General features: G+C 42.3%; 2 protein-coding genes across 5 annotated transcripts in view; one reads left to right on the top strand and one right to left on the bottom strand.

Moving 5' to 3' along the window:
- Mtmr2 (myotubularin related protein 2) overlaps nt 1–13,995 on the top strand; it is an 81,117-nt gene extending 67,122 nt beyond the window's left edge. For both annotated transcript variants that reach the window (XM_004626158.2, XM_023709514.1), the window contains exons 10-15: nt 3,737–3,922; nt 6,588–6,794; nt 8,294–8,386; nt 10,422–10,535; nt 12,157–12,333; nt 12,787–13,995. In XM_004626158.2, coding sequence (XP_004626215.1) covers nt 3,737–3,922; nt 6,588–6,794; nt 8,294–8,386; nt 10,422–10,535; nt 12,157–12,333; nt 12,787–12,948 — 939 coding nt within the window. In that variant the 3' untranslated portion in view covers nt 12,949–13,995. The remainder of the gene's footprint in view (nt 1–3,736; nt 3,923–6,587; nt 6,795–8,293; nt 8,387–10,421; nt 10,536–12,156; nt 12,334–12,786) is intronic.
- Nucleotides 13,996–14,918: 923 nt separating this feature from the next.
- Nucleotides 14,919–19,861, bottom strand: part of Cep57 (centrosomal protein 57) — a 28,470-nt gene continuing 23,527 nt past the window's right edge. The window contains exons 9-12 of one of the 3 annotated variants that reach the window (XM_023709515.1): nt 18,763–18,998; nt 17,983–18,127; nt 17,304–17,412; nt 16,390–16,534 (exon numbers count right to left, since the gene is read on the bottom strand). In XM_023709515.1, coding sequence (XP_023565283.1) covers nt 16,485–16,534; nt 17,304–17,412; nt 17,983–18,127; nt 18,763–18,998 — 540 coding nt within the window. In that variant the 3' untranslated portion in view covers nt 16,390–16,484. Of the gene's footprint in view, nt 16,535–17,303; nt 17,413–17,982; nt 18,128–18,762; nt 18,999–19,861 lie in introns of all 3 variants that reach the window. The other 2 variants (XM_023709516.1, XM_004626159.2) reach the window with 2 other exon arrangements.

A 19,861-nucleotide genomic window follows, 5' to 3' on the forward strand; every position in this document is an offset into this window, starting at 1 on the left:
GTGCTTTCTTCCACCTTCCTCACCAAATCTGGCATGGGGTGACTTCCAGCTCTTCTGTGAACTCACAGTAATCATGAACAGTAAACATTTTGAATCAACTCAGGACATCAAAGCAGCCAGGACAGCACAACTAATGACATGGAAGAGAACTTCCAGAACTGCTTCACAAAGTACCAACAGGGGCCACAGCACAGGGGCACAACACTGCATGGCAAGGACAAGGTTCTTAGTTAGGTTCCTGGTACCAAAAAAAGAAAAAAAGTAGCAAGAATGGTGGAATGGCTGTGCTTGAATTGACAAGGGAGTATCTTGAGGGGGATTAATAACAATCTGTCTTTTACTGTAATAATTGTAAAAAAATGTTTAATCTTTCCTATTTTTCAGTCATACCTATTTCAATTTCTTTGGTGTAAACTTTAAGTCTGATGGTAAATCCTGCTTATTGCCCAGTCCCCAGACCTTTCTGCATGATGTTCAAAGGCTTTGTCCCAGTAGTTCTGTGTTCTCAGGTAGTGCTTGCTCTTTCAATTTGTAATTTTCTGTTCACAAGAATTCACAGACTTTTTTTAAAAAGCTGTTAGACGTGGTGCACACACCTGTCCTCCCAGCACTCTGAGAGACTGAGGCAGGAAGTCATGACATAGCGCTCAGCCTGGGTAGCTCAGTGACTCAGCAGATCTTTATCTTAAAAATAAAAAGTACTAAAGGCTGGGGATATAAAGCATTGCAGAGGCCTTGATTCAATCCCCAGTCCTCAGGGGAAAAACTTAGGATTTGCCCTCATGCCTTGACTTGTTTCTCCAGGTGTCTGGATAGTTGTTTGTCTGTCTTCATTTATCACCTTGTCTTTAATCTTTTTTTATGTCTGACGTTTTCCATTTTTGAAACTTCACCAGCTGTTTCTTTGAAGTGCTCTTGAAATTATTTATATTTGAATGATTTTTTCTTTTGTATATAATTTGATGTCAAGTTCTATCATTTCATTTTTGAGCTTTTCTTGTTGTACTTATATCTGATATTTTTATCGTTAGCTTGCTCGAAGATAAGATCCCTAGCTGCCTCTGTGCCTGGGGTCCAGGCCGGCAAGGCATGTGGCACCATCACTCTGTTTTTGAATAGCTTGTAAGGAACTTGACGTTGGTCATCTTACGCTACTCATTTTACGTGCAGTTAGTTTTCCTAAGCTTGTAGAAAGACACATAGTTGAGGCAGACGACATGGACAAAGTTAGAAGTGCTTACTTCACTGAGCATGTTTTATTGTTTTTTGCTTGTTGTTTTATTGTTTTCATGTAGCATTTAAAAATATGAAAGTGGCCTGGGGATATAGCTCAGTGGCATGAGAGCCTGCCTGGCAAGCACAGGCCCCAAGTTTGATCCCCAGTACCAAAAAACCAGACAGACAGACAGACAGACAGACAGACAGACAGACAGACAGACAGACACTTTCTATTGTCTCTGGGCTCCTGTTTGTCTCCCATCTGTACCTGCCTTACTCCCATGCACCCCCGCCCCTGCCCTTGCCTCGGGCATCTCTTCACTGGTGTTTCTGGCCACTGGGGCCCAGTTTTCCCTCTGCTCTTAGCAGAAGGCGTCCCCAGCTGGTCAGGGAGGAGAGTTTATAAGGGGCAGCCGCTTGGCCGCTGCAGCAGGAGGAGGCCGTGTGTAGTCTAACGCTGTCAGAAAGGGTGGAGCCTCTTCCTGGTTTCAGCGACATTTGTTAAGACGGAGCTGTTGCTGGGGAGACAGCTCAGTAGAGTAAGTGCTTGCCCGGCAAGTGCAGGACTGGAGCTGCTATTCTTTCCTGGAGCTCTAGAAGAAAGCCACAACCTTCAGAACAGATAAAAAATCGATTGTTGATTTCAGGTCTATCCTGTGTCCATCGCTGTCTTCCACTTAGTTCCATTCACTAATGACAGCCAGATCTGTGGCTGTTGATGGCCTTTTCCACCTCTCAGTATTTTGGGATTCAGTAGAATAGTTTTCATCAAGCTCAGTTTTTAATGGTTTGTGTTTTCCTGCCCACTTCGCTTACCGTGAGGGTGTGTACTCCTCCCCTACCGCTGTGAAGCCGTGTGAGCACCACCACGGCCTGCATCCTGTCTCAGGTTCTGCAGTTACAGCCCTCACTGTGTCTTGAGCTCCCGGCCCGTGAGCTGTCAGATGTGCCGAGTTCTCGTCTCGCAGTGCTGAGAGTGGGCTTGAGGGCAGAGGAGGTTAAGAGTTAGAAAGAGGTTTTTGAGACAGGAGGGGCTGTGAAAGGAGGCTGCTGCTGAGCCTCTGTGTCCAAGAATATCTTACATAGCAGAATCACAGCCTGCGTGACTGGGGGTCAAACTACAATGTACTGATGGGATTTTGAGTGTGGTTGCATAGCTAATAATGATCTAATGCTTGTGAGGGTGGAGCAAGGGTTTACAGTAGTTGACATCATTAACGAGTTTATCAGTACCCTTTTAATGTAGAATAAAAAGCCTTCATGGAAAGGGATGGGAGCGTGTCGGGTTCTGGTCACCACGTGCATGAAGTGGGCCAGCGGGGCTCACTGGATCAGGTGGTGCTCAGGGCCGTGCAGCCTGGTCTACGTCTCGTCTCCTGACTCGAGGGCCTGACCCCTCTCTGACTGCCTATTAATTTGTCTGACTTAGCTGTCTGTAGTAAGTCTTTCTAACTTAAACCTGTCCTAGTTCTTTGTTTTCAGAAGCAGTCATTGTTACCAGATGCCCTTTGAAGCACGGTTAACTTTATCATTTTGGCAATCTTGAATTCAGAGGATTTCCTAGACTGCTAGTGTCAGAAGCCTCAATTTCTAGATTTTTAGTAACCCATTGTTGGTCAGGAGTGACAAATGGGTAAATTTGGTTTTCAGAGGTCTGAGTTATGATCAGTTAATTTTTTGTAAGAACAGTAACTGTTTCAGTATTTTCCTAATTTGTTTCTACTAGGGCTCTGAGAAGTGTGAGTCTTATACATAGGTCAGGAGCTAGGATAATGTTTACAGGTACTCATAAAAATATGCAGTCCAGAAAAATTGGACTTCTAGCCATAGTTTAACTTTACAGAGCACCAGATATTTTCACATGCTGTTCTATAGATACAGATTTAAGTCTTTGAGGATAGAGATGTTGATAGTGCTGTGTGCTTTTGTACCTGCTCTGTTTATTTAGAAGGAATTGTATGGGTTGGGCTTAATAGTGAGTGCTGAGGCAGGAAGACTGCTCACCTGAGGCCAGTGTGGGCTACATAGAGATGCCATGTCAGTAAAAATAAGGAGGGCTGAGGATATAGTAAGTGGTTGAGTACTTTACTAGCATGTGCAAGACCCTGGAAGAAAGCCAGAGACAACATAAACACAAGTATGTGCACACACACATATACAGCATTATGTGGCAAGTCACTAGGATTGCAGAACAGTTATCCAAGATTACACTGAAGTGAGAAGGCAGGAGTGGAGCAGACAGTGGCCTCTGCGCACCGAACTTCAGTCTGTTGACTAGTAGGAAGGGACATCTCCCATCAGGAAGTATGTGTGGTGACCCAGAGTTGCAGCAGCCAGCGTATATTCCTGTGTTGTAAGGAGCATGTCGAGGTGGGTGTGGTGTGGAGTTGCTGAGCCAGCCACAGCTGTGCAGTTTCCCTCATCACTGGTAATACCCTCATGCGTTTAGATGTTCCTGGATGTCCAGACAGTGGCTGTGTGTCCTTTGTGACTTCCTGTGATGTGTACCTTTCTCCAGGCAAAGGGTGGAGGTTATGAAAGTGAAGATGCTTATCAGAATGCAGAGCTCGTTTTCCTGGATATCCACAATATTCATGTTATGAGAGAGTCACTACGAAAACTGAAGGAGATCGTGTACCCGAATATTGAGGAAACTCACTGGCTGTCTAACTTGGAGTCTACACACTGGCTGGAGCATATTAAGGTGGGTATATTTGTCTTTTTTTTACACAGAGGCTTTGTGTCTGTATTGTAGACTTTTATAATTGAAATTAGAATAAAGGTACCTTCTACGAATTGAAAATTTGATACCCTTTTCAGAATTGGACTATTGAATTTGTATTTGAGTGAGTTTCCTCTGCTGTGCATTTGGTTCTGTTACACTACTACTTTCTTCCCCTCCTGAGTTCTCATCTGTCAGATACCATTTTACATTCACTTCTTCCTTAAATCCTGCCCAGACTGAACCTATTTTTCTCTCATCTCTCCCTTCCCTTTTTCTATTTAATCACTTAATACCTTTCTTCATCTGCTTTCATAGGTCAACACATACTGCTGACTCTTGAAGACTTGCACTGGATAAATGTTTCTTTCTTGTCATCCTAGAAGTTAGGGCATCGCTATGTGTGTAAATATTCCCTGCATGCTTTCTAAAGCTCCCTTTCTGCTTAGAGAAATGAGGTGGAGGGGTTGAATGGAGACAGCTTGAGTGTTAGCCACTAGGAGAATACCAGATGAATGTACTCAGCATGCTGACTGACTGACTGAAGCACCAGGCTCAGTTAATACAGTTACATATTTTTGGAAATGCCCTACATTTGGTAATATAAATTACCAAGATATAAACCACCGTATATTAGGAAATAAGGAATACAATTTTTTTATGTTCAAAAGGAGATTTGTACTCCCGTTACAATTCTAAAATTAAGAGAACTGAAAAGCCAGACTGGAGTAATCAGGTATAATTACAGACTATTTTATTGCTGTTTTTCTTCAAGAAGCTTTACAGCCTGAATATGGAGCACGTGGACACTACTCAGGGCATGTTCCTGTGGCCCAGCTGTCGTGCTGAGAAGCAGATCTGTAGGTTGACCTGAAACATGTCAGTGCTGTGTGTGCTTCCTGAAATCCCTGGCCATCTCCCTAGTGAGCACTTTGTCTCTGAAGGCTGACTGTGGCAGACACAGGTCTGGCCTGCAAGACAGCCTGGCAGGGCTGCTTCCACCAACATGGCTTACCTGTCTGTTTGCTCTTAGAGCTCTGCTCAGTTATCACTTTTTCAGAGAAGCCTTTCCCAGCTGTAAACTGGACCAGCAGTAGCTGACATCCATCTGATAGCACAGCTTGCTTGCTTGCTTGCTTGCTTGCTTGCTTGCTTGCTTGTGTCTGGCTGGGCTTCCCCAAACACAGAGCTGGTACTTCGTTCTCTTCACTGCTTTAGTCCCAGCACCTGTAGCAAGCGCCTGCCACATGGCATGGGTTCCATAAAGGTTGCAGAACGAGGGCAGCCTACTGTGGCTAGTTCCTGACCTGTCCTAACTTGAGTCCATGTACACACTTGAACATTGAGTTTTTTAGTGGTACAGCTCAGTGGCGTAAGCACCTGCTTGGCAAGCGCAAGGTCCTGAGTTTGAGCCTCAGAACCCCCCGCAAAAAAATTAAAATAAGTGACAGGATCACTGCAGAATGGGACACAGGCACATTTTCCTTAAATGCACATGAGTAATATGTAGTCATGTTTGCAGTTGTGTGAGTGTACGCTATTTCCAGAATGTGCGTAGTGTTACAGGTAGGACTGTCACAAAGTTTCCAACCCTACCCTTTCCATTCTGATGTTAATAAGACAGTGCAGTTACTGTAGAGAAGAATGGGACTGTATTGTTCAGTTAAGGATATTTTAGTTTTGTGTGTGATTACATCTATCTTTTTTTTTTTTGTTTTTTTTTTTGGCGGAACCGGGGATCGAACTCAGGCCCTTGCACTTGCCAGGGAAGTGCTTATTCCACTGAGCCATCTCCCCGGCCCTTGTGATTACATCTAAATCTGTTTAATTTTTAGTCAAACTTTTCAGAAAAGTTTATTTTGCAAAGGATTTCTGAATATGTATCAAACCAAAATTTTTTAGGTACCATGTAAATTCATGATATGAGAATTTTTATGCATATTGTTAAAGGAGAATAGCTTACTCTAAGTTTATACTATACTTGTGATGTGTTCTAGGACATAAACTTTTTTTAAAAATATGTTTAGGACAGGGTCTACGGGGTCTGAATATGTAGATCGGACTTGTAGTGATTCTCCCGTTTTCAGCCTCCCAAGCTCTGGGATTACAGGCGCGTGCCACCATGCCCAGTCTCAGTTGCCGTCTCAGTGCACCCCAATCCACTGAGCTATCCAGCTGGCCCTAGGAAATAAACTCTTTAATTGCTATAGAATATTTTAAAAGATCCATCATTACTCCTTTCATGTAACTTTTGTTTTAAATAAGGCTTAAAGATAAGGCTTTAGCTGGTACAACAACTATTTTTACTTAAACAGATGTTGTTAGAATTATTTTATGACTTTTTTCTTTAGAACTTAAGAAAAAAGTCCTTGTATTGTTGACTTGTTTAGTACCTGGGTCACCTTTCGTTAGTGTACTGTGCTTCATGTGCAAAGTAATAGGAGTCTAAGTTGGTGAGACTGTCGAGTTTTAAATGACAGTTCATGGGTTTTCTACCACTTATAACAATTATTTGTTTTTCCATGTTCAGGGAGTCATCCCTGATAAAACTATTATCAGTAAAATTTTCTCTGCAGTCCTGGGGATTGAACCTGGGAAGGAATATTTAATATTTTAAAACCTTAATTTGGGAAAATCTATTTTCCAGCTTATTCTTGCAGGAGCTCTCCGGATTGCCGACAAGGTAGAGTCGGGGAAGACTTCCGTGGTGGTGCACTGCAGTGACGGTTGGGATCACACAGCGCAGCTGACTGCACTTGCCATGCTCATGTTAGATGGCTACTACCGAACCATCCAAGGGTTTGAAGTCCTTGTGGAGAAGGAGTGGCTCAGCTTTGGACATCGATTCCAACTAGTGAGTGAGGAGCTCAACTCCCAGTACACTGATCGTTTATCTGGGAGCATGATCTTGGGAGAACTGTTGTGTTTCTTTTGCAAAGTAATAGAATATCGTAATGTGACTGTGTTTTGCATCTGGTCTGGGCTAGCACTTGTGAAGTCTGTCTGCATTTATATGACAGACGAGACTCACTGAAACCTGGGAGTTTGGGTCCCTGGAAAACGGGCCGAGCTCTTGGCTGTAGTGCTGGCAGATGAGTCCTGCAGTCAGGTCTGAGATGCCGCCATAGTATCATGAGTGCTGTCTACACATGTTGTGTTTCCCTTCTGAAAGACCATTTAGGATTAGTATGCAGCTTATGTAGCGACAGAGCCCTCATGGTTATCATTATTTCTGTGCTAGAACTTGAAAGGTGGTTGTTTCTTAGAAGCTAGCTATAAGGTGGCATCCAAAACCCAACATTTTTTGTTTTTGCCCATTATATTCCAGTCATGTTTTTATGTTAGGTAATATTTTACACATGATTTTGTAAATCATTGGTTATCTGGAAAATGCTGGCTTAACAAGTTACACAGATAGCCCAAACATTAATGCATTTCATAGGGAAGCATCACTAAAATTCACATTCATTAGTGTCATCATTGACTTTATCAAAAGTATGTCATTGTGGTAGATAAGAATTTTCTAAAAATCTCATTTTCACTCGAAAGTTTGTTTCTTTACTTGGAGGGGGTTGAGAGGTCTTGCTGTATAGTTCAGGCTGGTCTTGAACTACCATGTATGTAGCCCAGGCTGCCCACAGACATGCAGCAGCCCTCCTGTTTGTCTCCTGAGTGCTAGGAACACAGGCACGCACCATCATGCCTGGCGTCAGAGGCTTAATTAGAGTTAGTGATACGATTTTATTTTTTAAAAAGTATCTGGCTGATATTCAATCTTACCAACCTTAGTTGATACACAAATTCTTAGAAAAACTAATGTTTCATGACAGGTATTTTTTGCTGTCATGCGTCAGTGTGCACCAGACACAGTTTTCTTTGGGTGTCAATGTCAGATGGGGCACGATACCTTTGCTTGGCTCCTGCTGAGGCAGCACCAGTTTTATCCTGCATTGCTTTTTTACTAAATGCCATGACAGTGGAAAGGTCAAATAAGGTTTTGTAGTAGGACTTTAAAAGAGCTTGGATCTGAACATCCCTGGAAGCCTATCACCAAATTGGGCCTGGAGTCCGCTCCTTGGGTCGTTACTGGTCTTTAGGGGCTGGTTTTTATTTAGTAAGCAGTGTGGTGATTCCTGTTGCAAGTACCTCATTTCAGAAAAATGTAGGAGTTTGTACATGAAATTGTTAAGAGGTATTTCTACTTGGTAGAATTATGCTGATTTCTACTTCCTTTGTAGTGCTATTTAAAAAGGTTTTTTTTTTTTTAATTTAAAAAATACTAAACACATACTGCCTTTAAAATTTTTCTATTAAAAAGGGAAAAATCCTAACATTTTACTCTACTTGCTGCAGAGAGTTGGCCACGGAGATAAGAACCATGCAGATCCAGACAGATCACCCGTTTTCCTTCAGTTTATCGACTGCGTCTGGCAAATGACAAGACAGGTAACTTAGTTTACAGCCTCCTTCCAGCTCAGCCAGGGGCGGGGCGGGGCGGGGCGGGGCTCTGGTCAGTGCTGCCCTGTGCTTCGTGCGGAAGGGAACCGTTCTAAGGACATTCTACTCAAAGCAGTTAGCACCACTACTTAGGTACAGGTATTTGGTAGCGGTGGGTGATTTTTAAATATTTTAGTTTGATTCATTAGCATTTCAGTGAGTGCCACTGATACTATGTGGCTTCCTTCTTTGTTTTAATTAAAGTGTTAAATCGAAGCTTACAAGTGCATTGGGAAGGGAAGTAAAGCAATGTTAGCACTCAAGCCAAATAAAATTTTATTCCAAATAACGAACTGTTTTAAGGAAAGTTGTGCTTGGATAGATATTGTAGCAGGGTAATAACAGATTCAGTTGTTTTTAAGCATGGAGAAAACTATGGTTTTTAAATATTCTAAAAGCTTTGTAATATTTATTTGAAATATTAATATAAATGAATTTCATTTTTTGAAAATATACCAGAGGAAACCAAAAAATACTTGGTGTATTACAGGAGGATAAGGGTTAGTGCTTTAAAAAGAAAATAGAGTCCGTCATACAAAATTAAATGTTTCTTTGGTAACATGCTTTTTAGTGGCCTCTTAGCTATCTCGCTGTTTACCTGTGATACCTTGTATTTCTGAACATATATACAATCTGAACAAAGCAAAGAATGCTTGAATTCAGTGCAGAGACTTGCATAGCCGGTTCTTAGAACAGGGCTGGTGTGCTAAGCGTAGCTACACTGAGTCTGCACAGTCCCACGCAGGTCCCGTCTCCTCACCTGGGGGTCGGCAAACGGCTGGTGAAAGGCCCTTCATGCTTTACCAGGTAAAGACAAAAGCAGTAGCAGAAACTGCTGCTGTGTCAGTTCTGTTGAGGACGTGTTCTCTGATGAGCTTTCTACCACTTGGTAGCAGTAGGTTTGCTGAGTGACTGGGACTGCTGCTCAGTCCATCCCTTGGATTAAAGGGGTCTGTGTTTACACTGGTCTAGAGGTGGGGTTCTTGAAGTATACCCAGCTGGCTTTGTTACTGGCATCTGTGTGATTACCTGCTTTGTTCAACTTCAGAACCACAAGATTTACCCAGGGCCCACTACGCACCTCCGCTGTCTGAGCAGCCTACTGAGTTACCTCGCCTTAGCCTCTATAGTGAAGTATGTCAGGCCAGCCTATTTCCTCCTTGTGCTGCCAACAGTTCATGCTATTTTCATCCACTGTGAGGTTAAGGGCTTGCCCTGGTTGGCAACCCAGATGTTCATGTAGTACTTTTCGACCATCCTATAATTCCGACCATCCTGTAATCTTATGTAGAAGCTTGGGCTAATTCTAAAATGTTGATAGGATGGGTTAAACTATTTATTTTAAGGATCCTTTGATTAGACCTCTAGCATTACATTGTGTAAAGTTAGGAGGACCTCTGAGAGCCAGGGCCTTGCTTAGAGAGGGGGTGAGTGAGTTCTCTTCTCCTTAGCAGGGCGCTGCCAGAGTAGTGGATTCTGAGAACTCTGATTTGGTAAGGACAGCCCTTGGAAAGCTAAATAGGTTGATGCTTTCTGAACACACAGTTGATACGTTAATTCCTAAGGCAAACCTATGTTTATGTAATTGAAAGTTTAAAGAAAAGTCTTACTATGGACAGGTGAAGACTGGATTCCCAAAACTTGCTTGGAAGCAAGGTTAAGGTTTAACAGAAACAAAATAGAAAATCTGGGAGACCTTAGCTCAGAAAAGTAATTTTTAGGGGGCCGGGGAGATGGCTCAGTGGAGAAAGTGCTTCCCTGGCAAGCTCAAGGGCCTGAGTTCAATCCCCGGTTCCAAGGGGGGAAAAAAAAAGTAATTTTTAACAGAAAACTGAGTATACAACCCAAGAAAACAAAGATTGTAGTTCTGAATGTTGTTAGACTTCATTTTAAATACCATTATGGAGGATCTACTCATGAAAAGAATGAAAATACTTGGGAAAAAATGTCTTCATTTTATGCACTTATGGGGTTCCCTTTGCAGTTTCCTACGGCATTTGAGTTCAATGAGTATTTTCTCATCACCATTTTGGACCACCTGTACAGCTGTCTGTTCGGAACATTCCTCTGTAATAGTGAACTGCAGAGAGGGAAGGAGGTAAGGCGAGCCCCGCCCTTCCGCCCCTTTGCTGTCCTTACTCTGTACTTTGCCCTCGAGAATGCAAAGTACAGATGATTTCAAGTACAGTTGTTCTTTCAGATACTATCTTTGGTCCTGTTTTGTCTTATTTGCTGTACTTTACTTCTGTGATCTGGCTCAGTGTGATGTATTCTGAAATACCTGTCATAACACTGAAGGTGCCTGGTGCAATCAGCTGAGTGCATTAGGCAGGACGCTTGCTGAAGAGAGCTCAGCTGTGTAGAGGACTTCAGGATTAGCAGTGCTCCTGTTTCCCTGAAGGATAGAAACCCTTCAGAAATAGAGAAGACTATGAGACAACACCCACATCTCAGCGTATATTCTGTATACAAGTAAGACAGTGAATCACGTGTTCTAAATTGTAAAGTTACAGCATAGAACATTCAGGTACTAAGCAGACACACACGTTTCTGAATGACTGGATTCAAGGGGTCGCAGTGTATTTCCACTGGTCTGGAGGTGGGGTTCTTGGAGTGAATCTCTTCTAGAGCTCTCACTGTATTGCAAGGACTGTATCTGCAGTTTTTATCTTCAAATCACACCTTGATGAACACTGTGTACCAACTTTCATTCTAAAAAAACTTACTGCCACAGCCTAAAGGAAGGTGTATTGTCTGACATCTCAAGGGACTCAGATCCGTGGCCTACTGGCATCCAGAGATGGTACAGCAGGATAGAGAGAGTGGCCCAGAACGCAGTGTACCCACAGCCTGGTCACCTGAGAGCCACACTGCTAAACACGTGAAACTGGGGGCATTTTAGATTTGTGCTAAACAATAAAAAGTTTACTTTTGCTTCTTTAATGGTGCTGTGGTGAAGATTAAATAAAGCTATTCAGAATACCACAGTCCTTCCTAGTGCATGAAGTGCTTTCAATGCCTGCCATTTAGTGAAATTATTTCCATGTGCAGAAGGCACAATTTAGGGACCATCAGATAATTGAGAGTAATAGTTCTAATTACATCGTGAGAGGACTCATTACATCTTGAACAATCTTTTACTCAGCTTACGTACCGCAGGTGAAGCCTTTCTGTGCATTTAATGGTCTTCAGTTTCTAGAGCTGTGTAAACATTACCATTTCATTTCCGAACGTTTTCATCAGTCCAAGTCCCACGTTAAGTTCGCTCCTCGTCAAACCCCGTTGTCTTCCAGCATCTGCTAAATACTGCCTTGCTTGCTGTCCTCTGCAGATTTGCCCAGCTCAAGCGAAGTCGTTTACGAAGTCACCGCTGTGTCTGGCTTTCACGTACACTTCCTTCAGGGTTCATGTGTTGAGGCAGGGACCGTTTCTTTTTATTGCTGAGTACCGTTCCATTACAGGTTTTTTATTCGTGTACATGCATCTGATGGGCTCATGTTTTGGCTGTTACCTGGATACCATTTGGAGCTTTTGAGCTTTATTAAGCACAGAACTGCTGGGCAACTTACGTTCAGCTCGGGGACTTGGACTTTTCCAGTGCCCCTTGGCTTGTAGTGTAGTGTTCAAGTCTATGCCTTTTCTGACCATAAAATACTTTTATACAGATTTCATCTGAAGTGTAGCTTATGGTAGAGTATCTGTATTTTTCTCTCTTACAGAATCTTCCTAAAAGGACTGTGTCTTTGTGGTCTTACATAAATAGCCAGCTGGAAGACTTCACTAATCCTCTGTATGGGAGCTATTCCAATCACGTCCTTTATCCAGTAGCCAGCATGCGCCACCTAGAGCTTTGGGTGGGGTATTACATAAGGTGGAATCCACGCATGAAACCACAGGTGCGTACTTACAAGGTGGGATCTTCATGGGAGATGTTATCTGTGGCCTGTAAGACACCTGCAAAGCCATGCGTCTGACTAGAGCTTTCCACTCCACCCGTGTCCCTGGGCAGATCACTGGTGCTGTGCCTTCCTCCTCCCTCTGGTTCTCTTCTGGGAACCTTGTTTCATCGTGTGGAAGCTTTAGGAAAGTTAAGTCGATAAAATTGTGGTACACGGTAACTATTATCAGATATTTAAAAACTGTTCAAGGCTAACAATCTGCAACTAAGTGATTTGTAAAAGTACCAGTTGCAGGAGTGTTTGGGAGCACTGGGAAAGCCAGGGAAAGAGCAGTGGTGACAACATCTGAAATTAATTTCTACTGAGGCTTTGAAAATCAGTGGAATAGATTGCAACGACTGGGTTTGGCTAGGGTTGCCAGGTGAGTAATTTTATGTTCTGTTCTTGTAGGAGCCCATTCACAGCAGATACAAAGAACTTCTGGCTAAGCGAGCAGAGCTTCAGAAAAAAGTAGAGGAACTACAGAGAGAAATTTCCAACCGCTCCAGCTCCTCCTCAGAGCGAGCCAGCTCTCCTGCGCGGTGTGTGGCTCCTGTCCAGACAGTGGTGTGAAAGGACGGACAGGGGCATCACTGCTGCGACCTTGTCGTGACGCAGCCGTATGAGTAGAAACACTTCTGTGTCTCAACTCATCTGTGAGAAAGTCCAGATGCTTTATTTATTTTGTCTAAGATGAGTTTAGAGCTACAGCACTATGGGTGACTTCATTTGTAATTACACAGTTATGACACTAATCTTATGTCACCCAAAAGATTAAAATGTTTCAGTTCTGTATCCACAGTGAAAACAAGTTTCTAATCTAAAGGGAAAACTTTAGGGTCTGGTAAGAGCAAAGTACAAACTAGTTTAGAAACATACCTCTGGATGGAAGAATGTTCACTGCACAGAGGAGTAACAGTTTTCAAACCAAATCAACATTAAAATTCTGTGGTATCCCTTATATTGCCTTTATGTATGACCAATTAAAATCATGACATTCCTTTTCCTTGTTGTAACTGATGGATGCACTTTTCAGCCTCCACGCTTAAGAGTACGGGGCAGACCTGAGGATGTTAGGGTACAATGAAAGCCCAGTGTTCCCAGCAGCTGTTCCAAAGCAATGCCTTACAGAGCTGCTGTGGGAGGACGAAGGGGACAAAGCAGCAGCCATTGTGGATGGAAGGAATTCCCTGTGCTCCAGTTTGTCCAGGTACAAGTAGCATTATGAAAGTGTTTTAGAAACTCAACTATTTTACTTTTTTACTTAAATGCTAATTGGTAAGTTCTAAGGCAATATGGACTTTTAAGTCAGTCTGAATAGCTTATTGTGGTAAGTACTGTGCTCAAAATTTGTATGAATTAGTTTACTACTGTTTTCCTGGCAAATTCTATCATCCCATCAAATGATTACATCTACCAAAGAATATACTGCATGTAAAGATGAATACAATCTCAATGCCAGTAAAAGAAATCTTGTTTCACTGTTCGAATGCCTGAGTTTGGTGCTGGTATAAACATTTGACTCTCTGATGTCTACTTTATATAAGAGCCATATGTAATGTACTGTAACAAAGGAGCTTCTTATCCCTTGGTCTTTTAATTAAAAGAAATTTCAACTAATGTAAACCTTTGTCCTTGTGCCGAGCGGTTTATCTTTCTTGAGGCAGGGTCTTGCTGTGAAGTGGAAGCTGGCCTCCCATCCACAGTGGTCCTTGTGCCTCCACCTGAACGCTGGATCACAGCCCGGGATTAACCTCACCGCACCAGGCTATTCACTGTCGTGACCCCTAGAGTGTTACTTAGACACGAAGAAGGAGCATTTGCTGTGAACAGAGCTGCTTAACCCATCAAACACCATACAGCAGCCTATACTAACTCAGCAGTATAACTTTAGCTCTATGTTCAATTTACAATAAAGACACATCTAGTATTCATAAAATTGGTCACTGGGTGAAATTGGTTGTAAAACATATGAACAGGTAAATTTAAGTGGCTAATCAGGACTAAAGCTTAAGAGACTCCAAATGCTTCACAGACCCATTCTCTTCCATTTTCCACATTTATGCCTTTGGATGTGGTCTGAAGAGGGAATCCTGAACAGATCAAAGCCTTTGACATAGTATCGATTCTTATTTCAAATTCCACTCCAAAGTCAGGGAATCTTTGTTCAGACTTCACATTTCTGTTGGAGATATTCCCGTAGCTTCCCTACCTGCTGCAGGAAGCCTTCTGGGCAGCGTGGGGTACGCATGTTTGAGCCTCCACGAAGTTCCTGCACCCTCCCTTCCTCACCCCCGTGTTGCTGCAGCAGTGCACTGTGCAGGGCTAAGTCAACTGCCCCGAGTCTCTGGCGTACACTGCAGCCACAGTAAGTCCCGCTGCAGCCCGAGTGGGTGGGCACCTCCCACTGTAAACTAACGTCAGCAGTACTCTGCTCTCAGGAGCTGCATGCTGGCGTGGGCACAGTTTGAAGCTTACCTGAGGGATGGGTTTAGCATCTTTCACTCTCCTAATTAGGACCTGGCAACAACCACTTAAGGGATATTTCTTACAACTTAATGACCTATAAAGCTCAAAACAAGATAATAAGAGTTTAATAGTTGAAATGGAAGATGAGAGGAAATACTTACCAGATAATTGAGCCGTTTCTTACCTTTCTCTGGTCTCTAGTTTCAACCTTAATTACTCCAAACCTGCTCGTCAGAAAATTGTACACATAAGCAGTTTACATAGTTTCAGGAGATTCACAGACACCTCAAACATGCAAGGATGCTAAACGAAGGCGTCCTAACTGAAGAAAATGTAACAAGACCTGACAAGCCTCTAGAAATCATTAGTGATGAAAGCAAATGCAGGTTGCGTGGCGCACTGTACCCCCCAAGGCACAGACGGACCTCCTTTCCACCTGCTGGTCAGCCCTCCAAAGGTTCTTACGTATCAGGAAGTGACCCTGGCTTCTTGGGCTTAGGTTCTATGTGAGCATGAGAATGGCAGAGTCAAGTAGTGGGTACTATGTGCAGCGTTACTGTTTTTGAGAGTTTACAATAAATACAGCCTTTGTTAACAAGCTAAGTAAAAATTGTTTCCTTAAAAAACTGCTTTATTGACTCCAGTGGCAAATTTATCAAAAGCTAACATGTTTCGATCTACTCAGATTCACATTGCTGTGACAATTATGTGAGCAGTTCCCACTGCACTAATGTTCTATACCAAAAACATACAAGGAGTTTCAAAATTAAAACCAGTGCCTCACCTCACATGATTATAGGCAAGTACTGCACATGCGCAGACTGCCCAACAGCTCCCTTCTGCTGCTCTCACTGTTCCAGAACCTTATTTCATTCACAATCTTAAGTTTATAATTTTATAGGTAAATGATATAAATGATTTCTTGGATCTGTAAAAATTTCACCAATGATTAAAATATCAAAAAAGCAAAATCCTCTTAAATATATAAATACTTAAATATAGAAAAAACATCGATAGTCAAAGTAAAGATATTTAATAGTTGTATGAAAAAAGGGAAGTGGGCCCTTGATGCCAGGGAGGATCAAAGAGACTTCAAGCAAATGCTGCCTGTGGGGCTGGCCTTGAATTTGGAAAATTTAAACCTAATTTATACACACGTATCTGTATATATATAAAAGTTTTTTTAAAAAAATCACACCCACAAGTAAAAAACTTGGTAATTTGTTTACAAAGTGCAACATACCAGAACAGTGCATTCATCCTAGAAAACGTGCAGGTCTAAAACTCGCTGGGTTCCCCTTTATGTACATGGTTTAAAATGCAGCTGGCCGCGTGACACCAGCGCCTGTGTCATGAGGCCTTGGCCTTAATACCTGCTATTCATTCGTTCCGACGTAAGGCTTTAACCCGGAAAGTAAATTGCCAATATCTGATTGATGAGGTACAGATTATCTGAATAAAATTTATGACCTGTGGTGAGCAGTTAGTAATCCCAACACACATTACTACTTTGTAATAAATTCTGTATGGTCTGCATGTCCTTCAATAACTGAAGATTTTTCTTGCTTTTTTCTCCGGGTCTCACTTTGGCAAAGTCCTTTTTACTTGTGGTCCCTGTGGCCCCAGACGACCGGCTGCTGCTACCGCTTCCTTCTTTCTTCTTTTCTGGCTTCGGCCTCTCCTTCTCCAGCTACACCGCATAACCGAGGCGGAAAAGGAGAACCCGATGAAAATGTTATTTAACCGATGGTCCTTACATAATAAGCAAGAAAGGAAACAAGCGAACAGTGCTGTCCTGTGCAGAGCGGGGGGTGAGGAGCTCGGGAAGACGACGACAGGCTGAAGCAAAGCAAGCCTAGGAACCACGCGCCACAGTGCAAGAGGCACATTCCAGATGACGAAGAGATGGCAGTGCATTAATAGGAGAGAGATTCTTAATTGTATTATTTTTGGAAAAATTTAAGGGCAGAACTTTTACTTTAGCTAACCTGCTACTGACATGTTGGTGTTCCATTAGAATAAAGCTAAGTCTTACGTATGAAAGTAAAACTATTAATTACGCCTGTAGGAATTATTTGCTTCTATTTCTTGAACATAAACATTGGAAAAACCAGTACTTTAAAAAAAAAAAAAAAGCCCGTATTTTGGACTTGAAAACAACCGAATTTGCACACTGGCTCTGCTACACCTGACCTATTCTGTCTTTGGGCTACTTACTGAATTTTATGGAGGACGTCAGAGCTTCTCCAAAACCCTGGCCCCAGATTCCCCATCTGTAAGATGGGAACAAACAACACAAGACACAGTTCGCTGCCTTGTAAGGCTTTCTGAGTCAATTAAATGACATGACATTCAGAACCCTTGACATTGTGCCTGCTGAACATGTGGCAAGCTCGCTGGGTCAGCAGCAGCAGCCCTTCACACCACTTTCTGTCCGTGTTATTTCCAGCAGTAAATACCTGTGACTTCAATCCACACACACCTCACATCACCAGCTGCAGTGACTGTTACGGACCAGTAACGACCACCTCTGCCACCTAGCCTCAGCCTCCCTGGCTCAACCCAATCCTCTAGTCCCAGCAGGCACAGTAATTAAAAAACCAAAACATTCTGGATAAAGCCCTTGAGTGTAACTATAACATTATTCTTAGTTGGTATTAATGACTTTTTAAAGGAGTTACATAATGCTTTCCACATCACTCCTTTCAAAAGAATTTTTAGGTGCATTAAAAAACCCAAATGGATAAACTTGACCATTTAAGTTGGTCTCAGAAGTTAAGGCTTATACAAGACTGCTAATTTTCAGTACCTGAAAGCTGTATCTCACTGGTAAAGTCTAACTCATAGCATTTCTTGACTAATCCGTGTAGTATTCTTAGTACAGTAGTTAACTCAAAAATACGTGTTGCAGAGAATTAGCTCTGGTAACTCTTCATGATACACTTCTGTCATCAGCCAATCTATTTCTTTTTCTTTCTTTTTTTTTTTTTTTTTGGCAGAACCGGGGATTGAACTCAGGCCCTTGCACTTGCCAGGCAAATGCTTATTCTACTGAGTTATCTCCCCAGCTCCTCAAATAACCTATTTCAAGTGTTTTTAAAAATCATCAGAAACATGAGTGAAAGAAAACCGAGTTACCTGTGCTTGGTACTTTCGAACTTTAGTTATCTGGTTGGCTTTTGCTTCCATCCTTCCCACCAATGCCTCCAGTTCACACTCTAAGTTGTCTTTCAGTTCAGTGCTTGGTGACTCCTGAATTAGTTTTGCAAGCTGCTGGTGGTCACTACATACATAGCAAAAGCAGGCCTTGGTTAGTTTTCTCGGGTTTTACAACTTGGCTCACTGTATCTGAGCTCATCAAGGTGTGACTGCTGTTTTGGTATTTTCTTTTAAAAATTACTGTCTTAACAGATTTTGAGACTTTTATTCAAAGTTCAGGAAAGGCACTAGAGAGATGCAACAGTTGTCACTGTGACACTTCAGAACTAAGTTGGTATTATATAGTGACTGCTGGAGAAACAGTGCTTTTCACATAGCCTGAGAGTAAGCTTGTTCATTGAAGTTGGTCGCAGAAGCTAAGGTCTTGCATCCCTGTTTTCCAACGAGAGTATTACACACATGAATGGGCAACTTGAGGTGGAAACTGATCTTCAACACTACCCTAACCCATCACATCAGTTCAGTTCTGCTAACTTTAAATGTTTATCAAGCTCTCTAAATGCAAACAATGGTCTGTTAAACTTTTAACAGTATTAGAAAGGCGATTTTACCCATAAAGGTTATGTGTGTGAAGTCCTAGTTAAGGTGGGTGGTGCAAGAACTGTGCTTAAAATAATCACTGACTAAAACTAGCATTAAGTCAACAAGTAGCTAGAAAACAGATTGTGGAACTAAACAATCATAAGAACAAAAACTCACAAGCTCATCTGGCCAAACTCATCCTGTAGGGTCTGTAAGACTTCCGACAACTCTTCACTGATGCTGCTGGCACGGGGAGGGCTTGCTGACTTCTTGCTTCTCCCCCGAGAAGGGGCTTGTCTGGCCAGAGGAGTGTCACTCAGCACACGGTCATTGCACAGCGCCTTACTGTGCTGCTTCATCAGGTGCAAGACATGCTGCACGTTGGCCACCACGGCGTGGCTAGGACTGGTGGACTGCAAAGAGGGCACTGTGAACTTCGACTCCTTTTTCCTTTCTTTGTTAAAAATAAACTTTCCCACAGCCTGGGACATAAATGACTAAGTCATATGGACTCAACTTCAGAAGTATCTCCACCTTCCACACCATTGTTACTCATCTGGTTTATGGATCTACCTATTATAGAATTAACACCACAATTGGCCTTTTCCTCCAGTTCTTTAACTACAAGGCTATCAGTTATCCTCTTAAAATACTCTGATCCTACTTTCCTACTGAAATCCTGTCCCCATCTCCCTGAGCTGTAACCTGTACTTCCTGGCCTCATGTGCTGCCATCTCCTAATTTCTGTGTTGTGAACAAGTCCTGTCTGCAGATGACACTTCTTTTGCCTGGAGCTTTTATACTATTCTTTTAAACCTATCATTAACTTTTACCAGTTTCCTTAAAATTACCAGGCAATTAATAGGTTCAGCTCTTAGATTAACCACAAATGAATACTGAACACAAGTCCTTCACACTAAATAACATCTCTCTTCATTGTTTGGGTCAAAGTTTCTCCAAGACTGAACTTCCCAGATTACAGTCAAATCTGTGGCAGTCCCAAGGAGTTAGGGCCACATGCATATGCCACTGCGTCTGCTGTCATAGCATATTTCACAATATGCTGTTAGTGTGTCTGGATTATCTATTTTACCCATCAAAGAGTATACTTTCAGGCGGTAGACTTATGCTGAGTTTTTCTATTCATTAGTGAGAAACACTAAAGACATGCACGTTGCATAAAGAGGAAAAGCTGGTATCCTTTTTAAAGGATTAATATTCTGAATATTAATAATCTCAATATGCTTTTACAGCTTGTTTCCATAAATATCTGGGC

The sequence above is a fragment of the Octodon degus genome, unplaced genomic scaffold (genome assembly GCF_000260255.1).
Source record: "Octodon degus isolate 3935 unplaced genomic scaffold, OctDeg1.0 scaffold00012, whole genome shotgun sequence".
Taxonomy (NCBI): Eukaryota; Metazoa; Chordata; class Mammalia; order Rodentia; family Octodontidae; genus Octodon; species Octodon degus.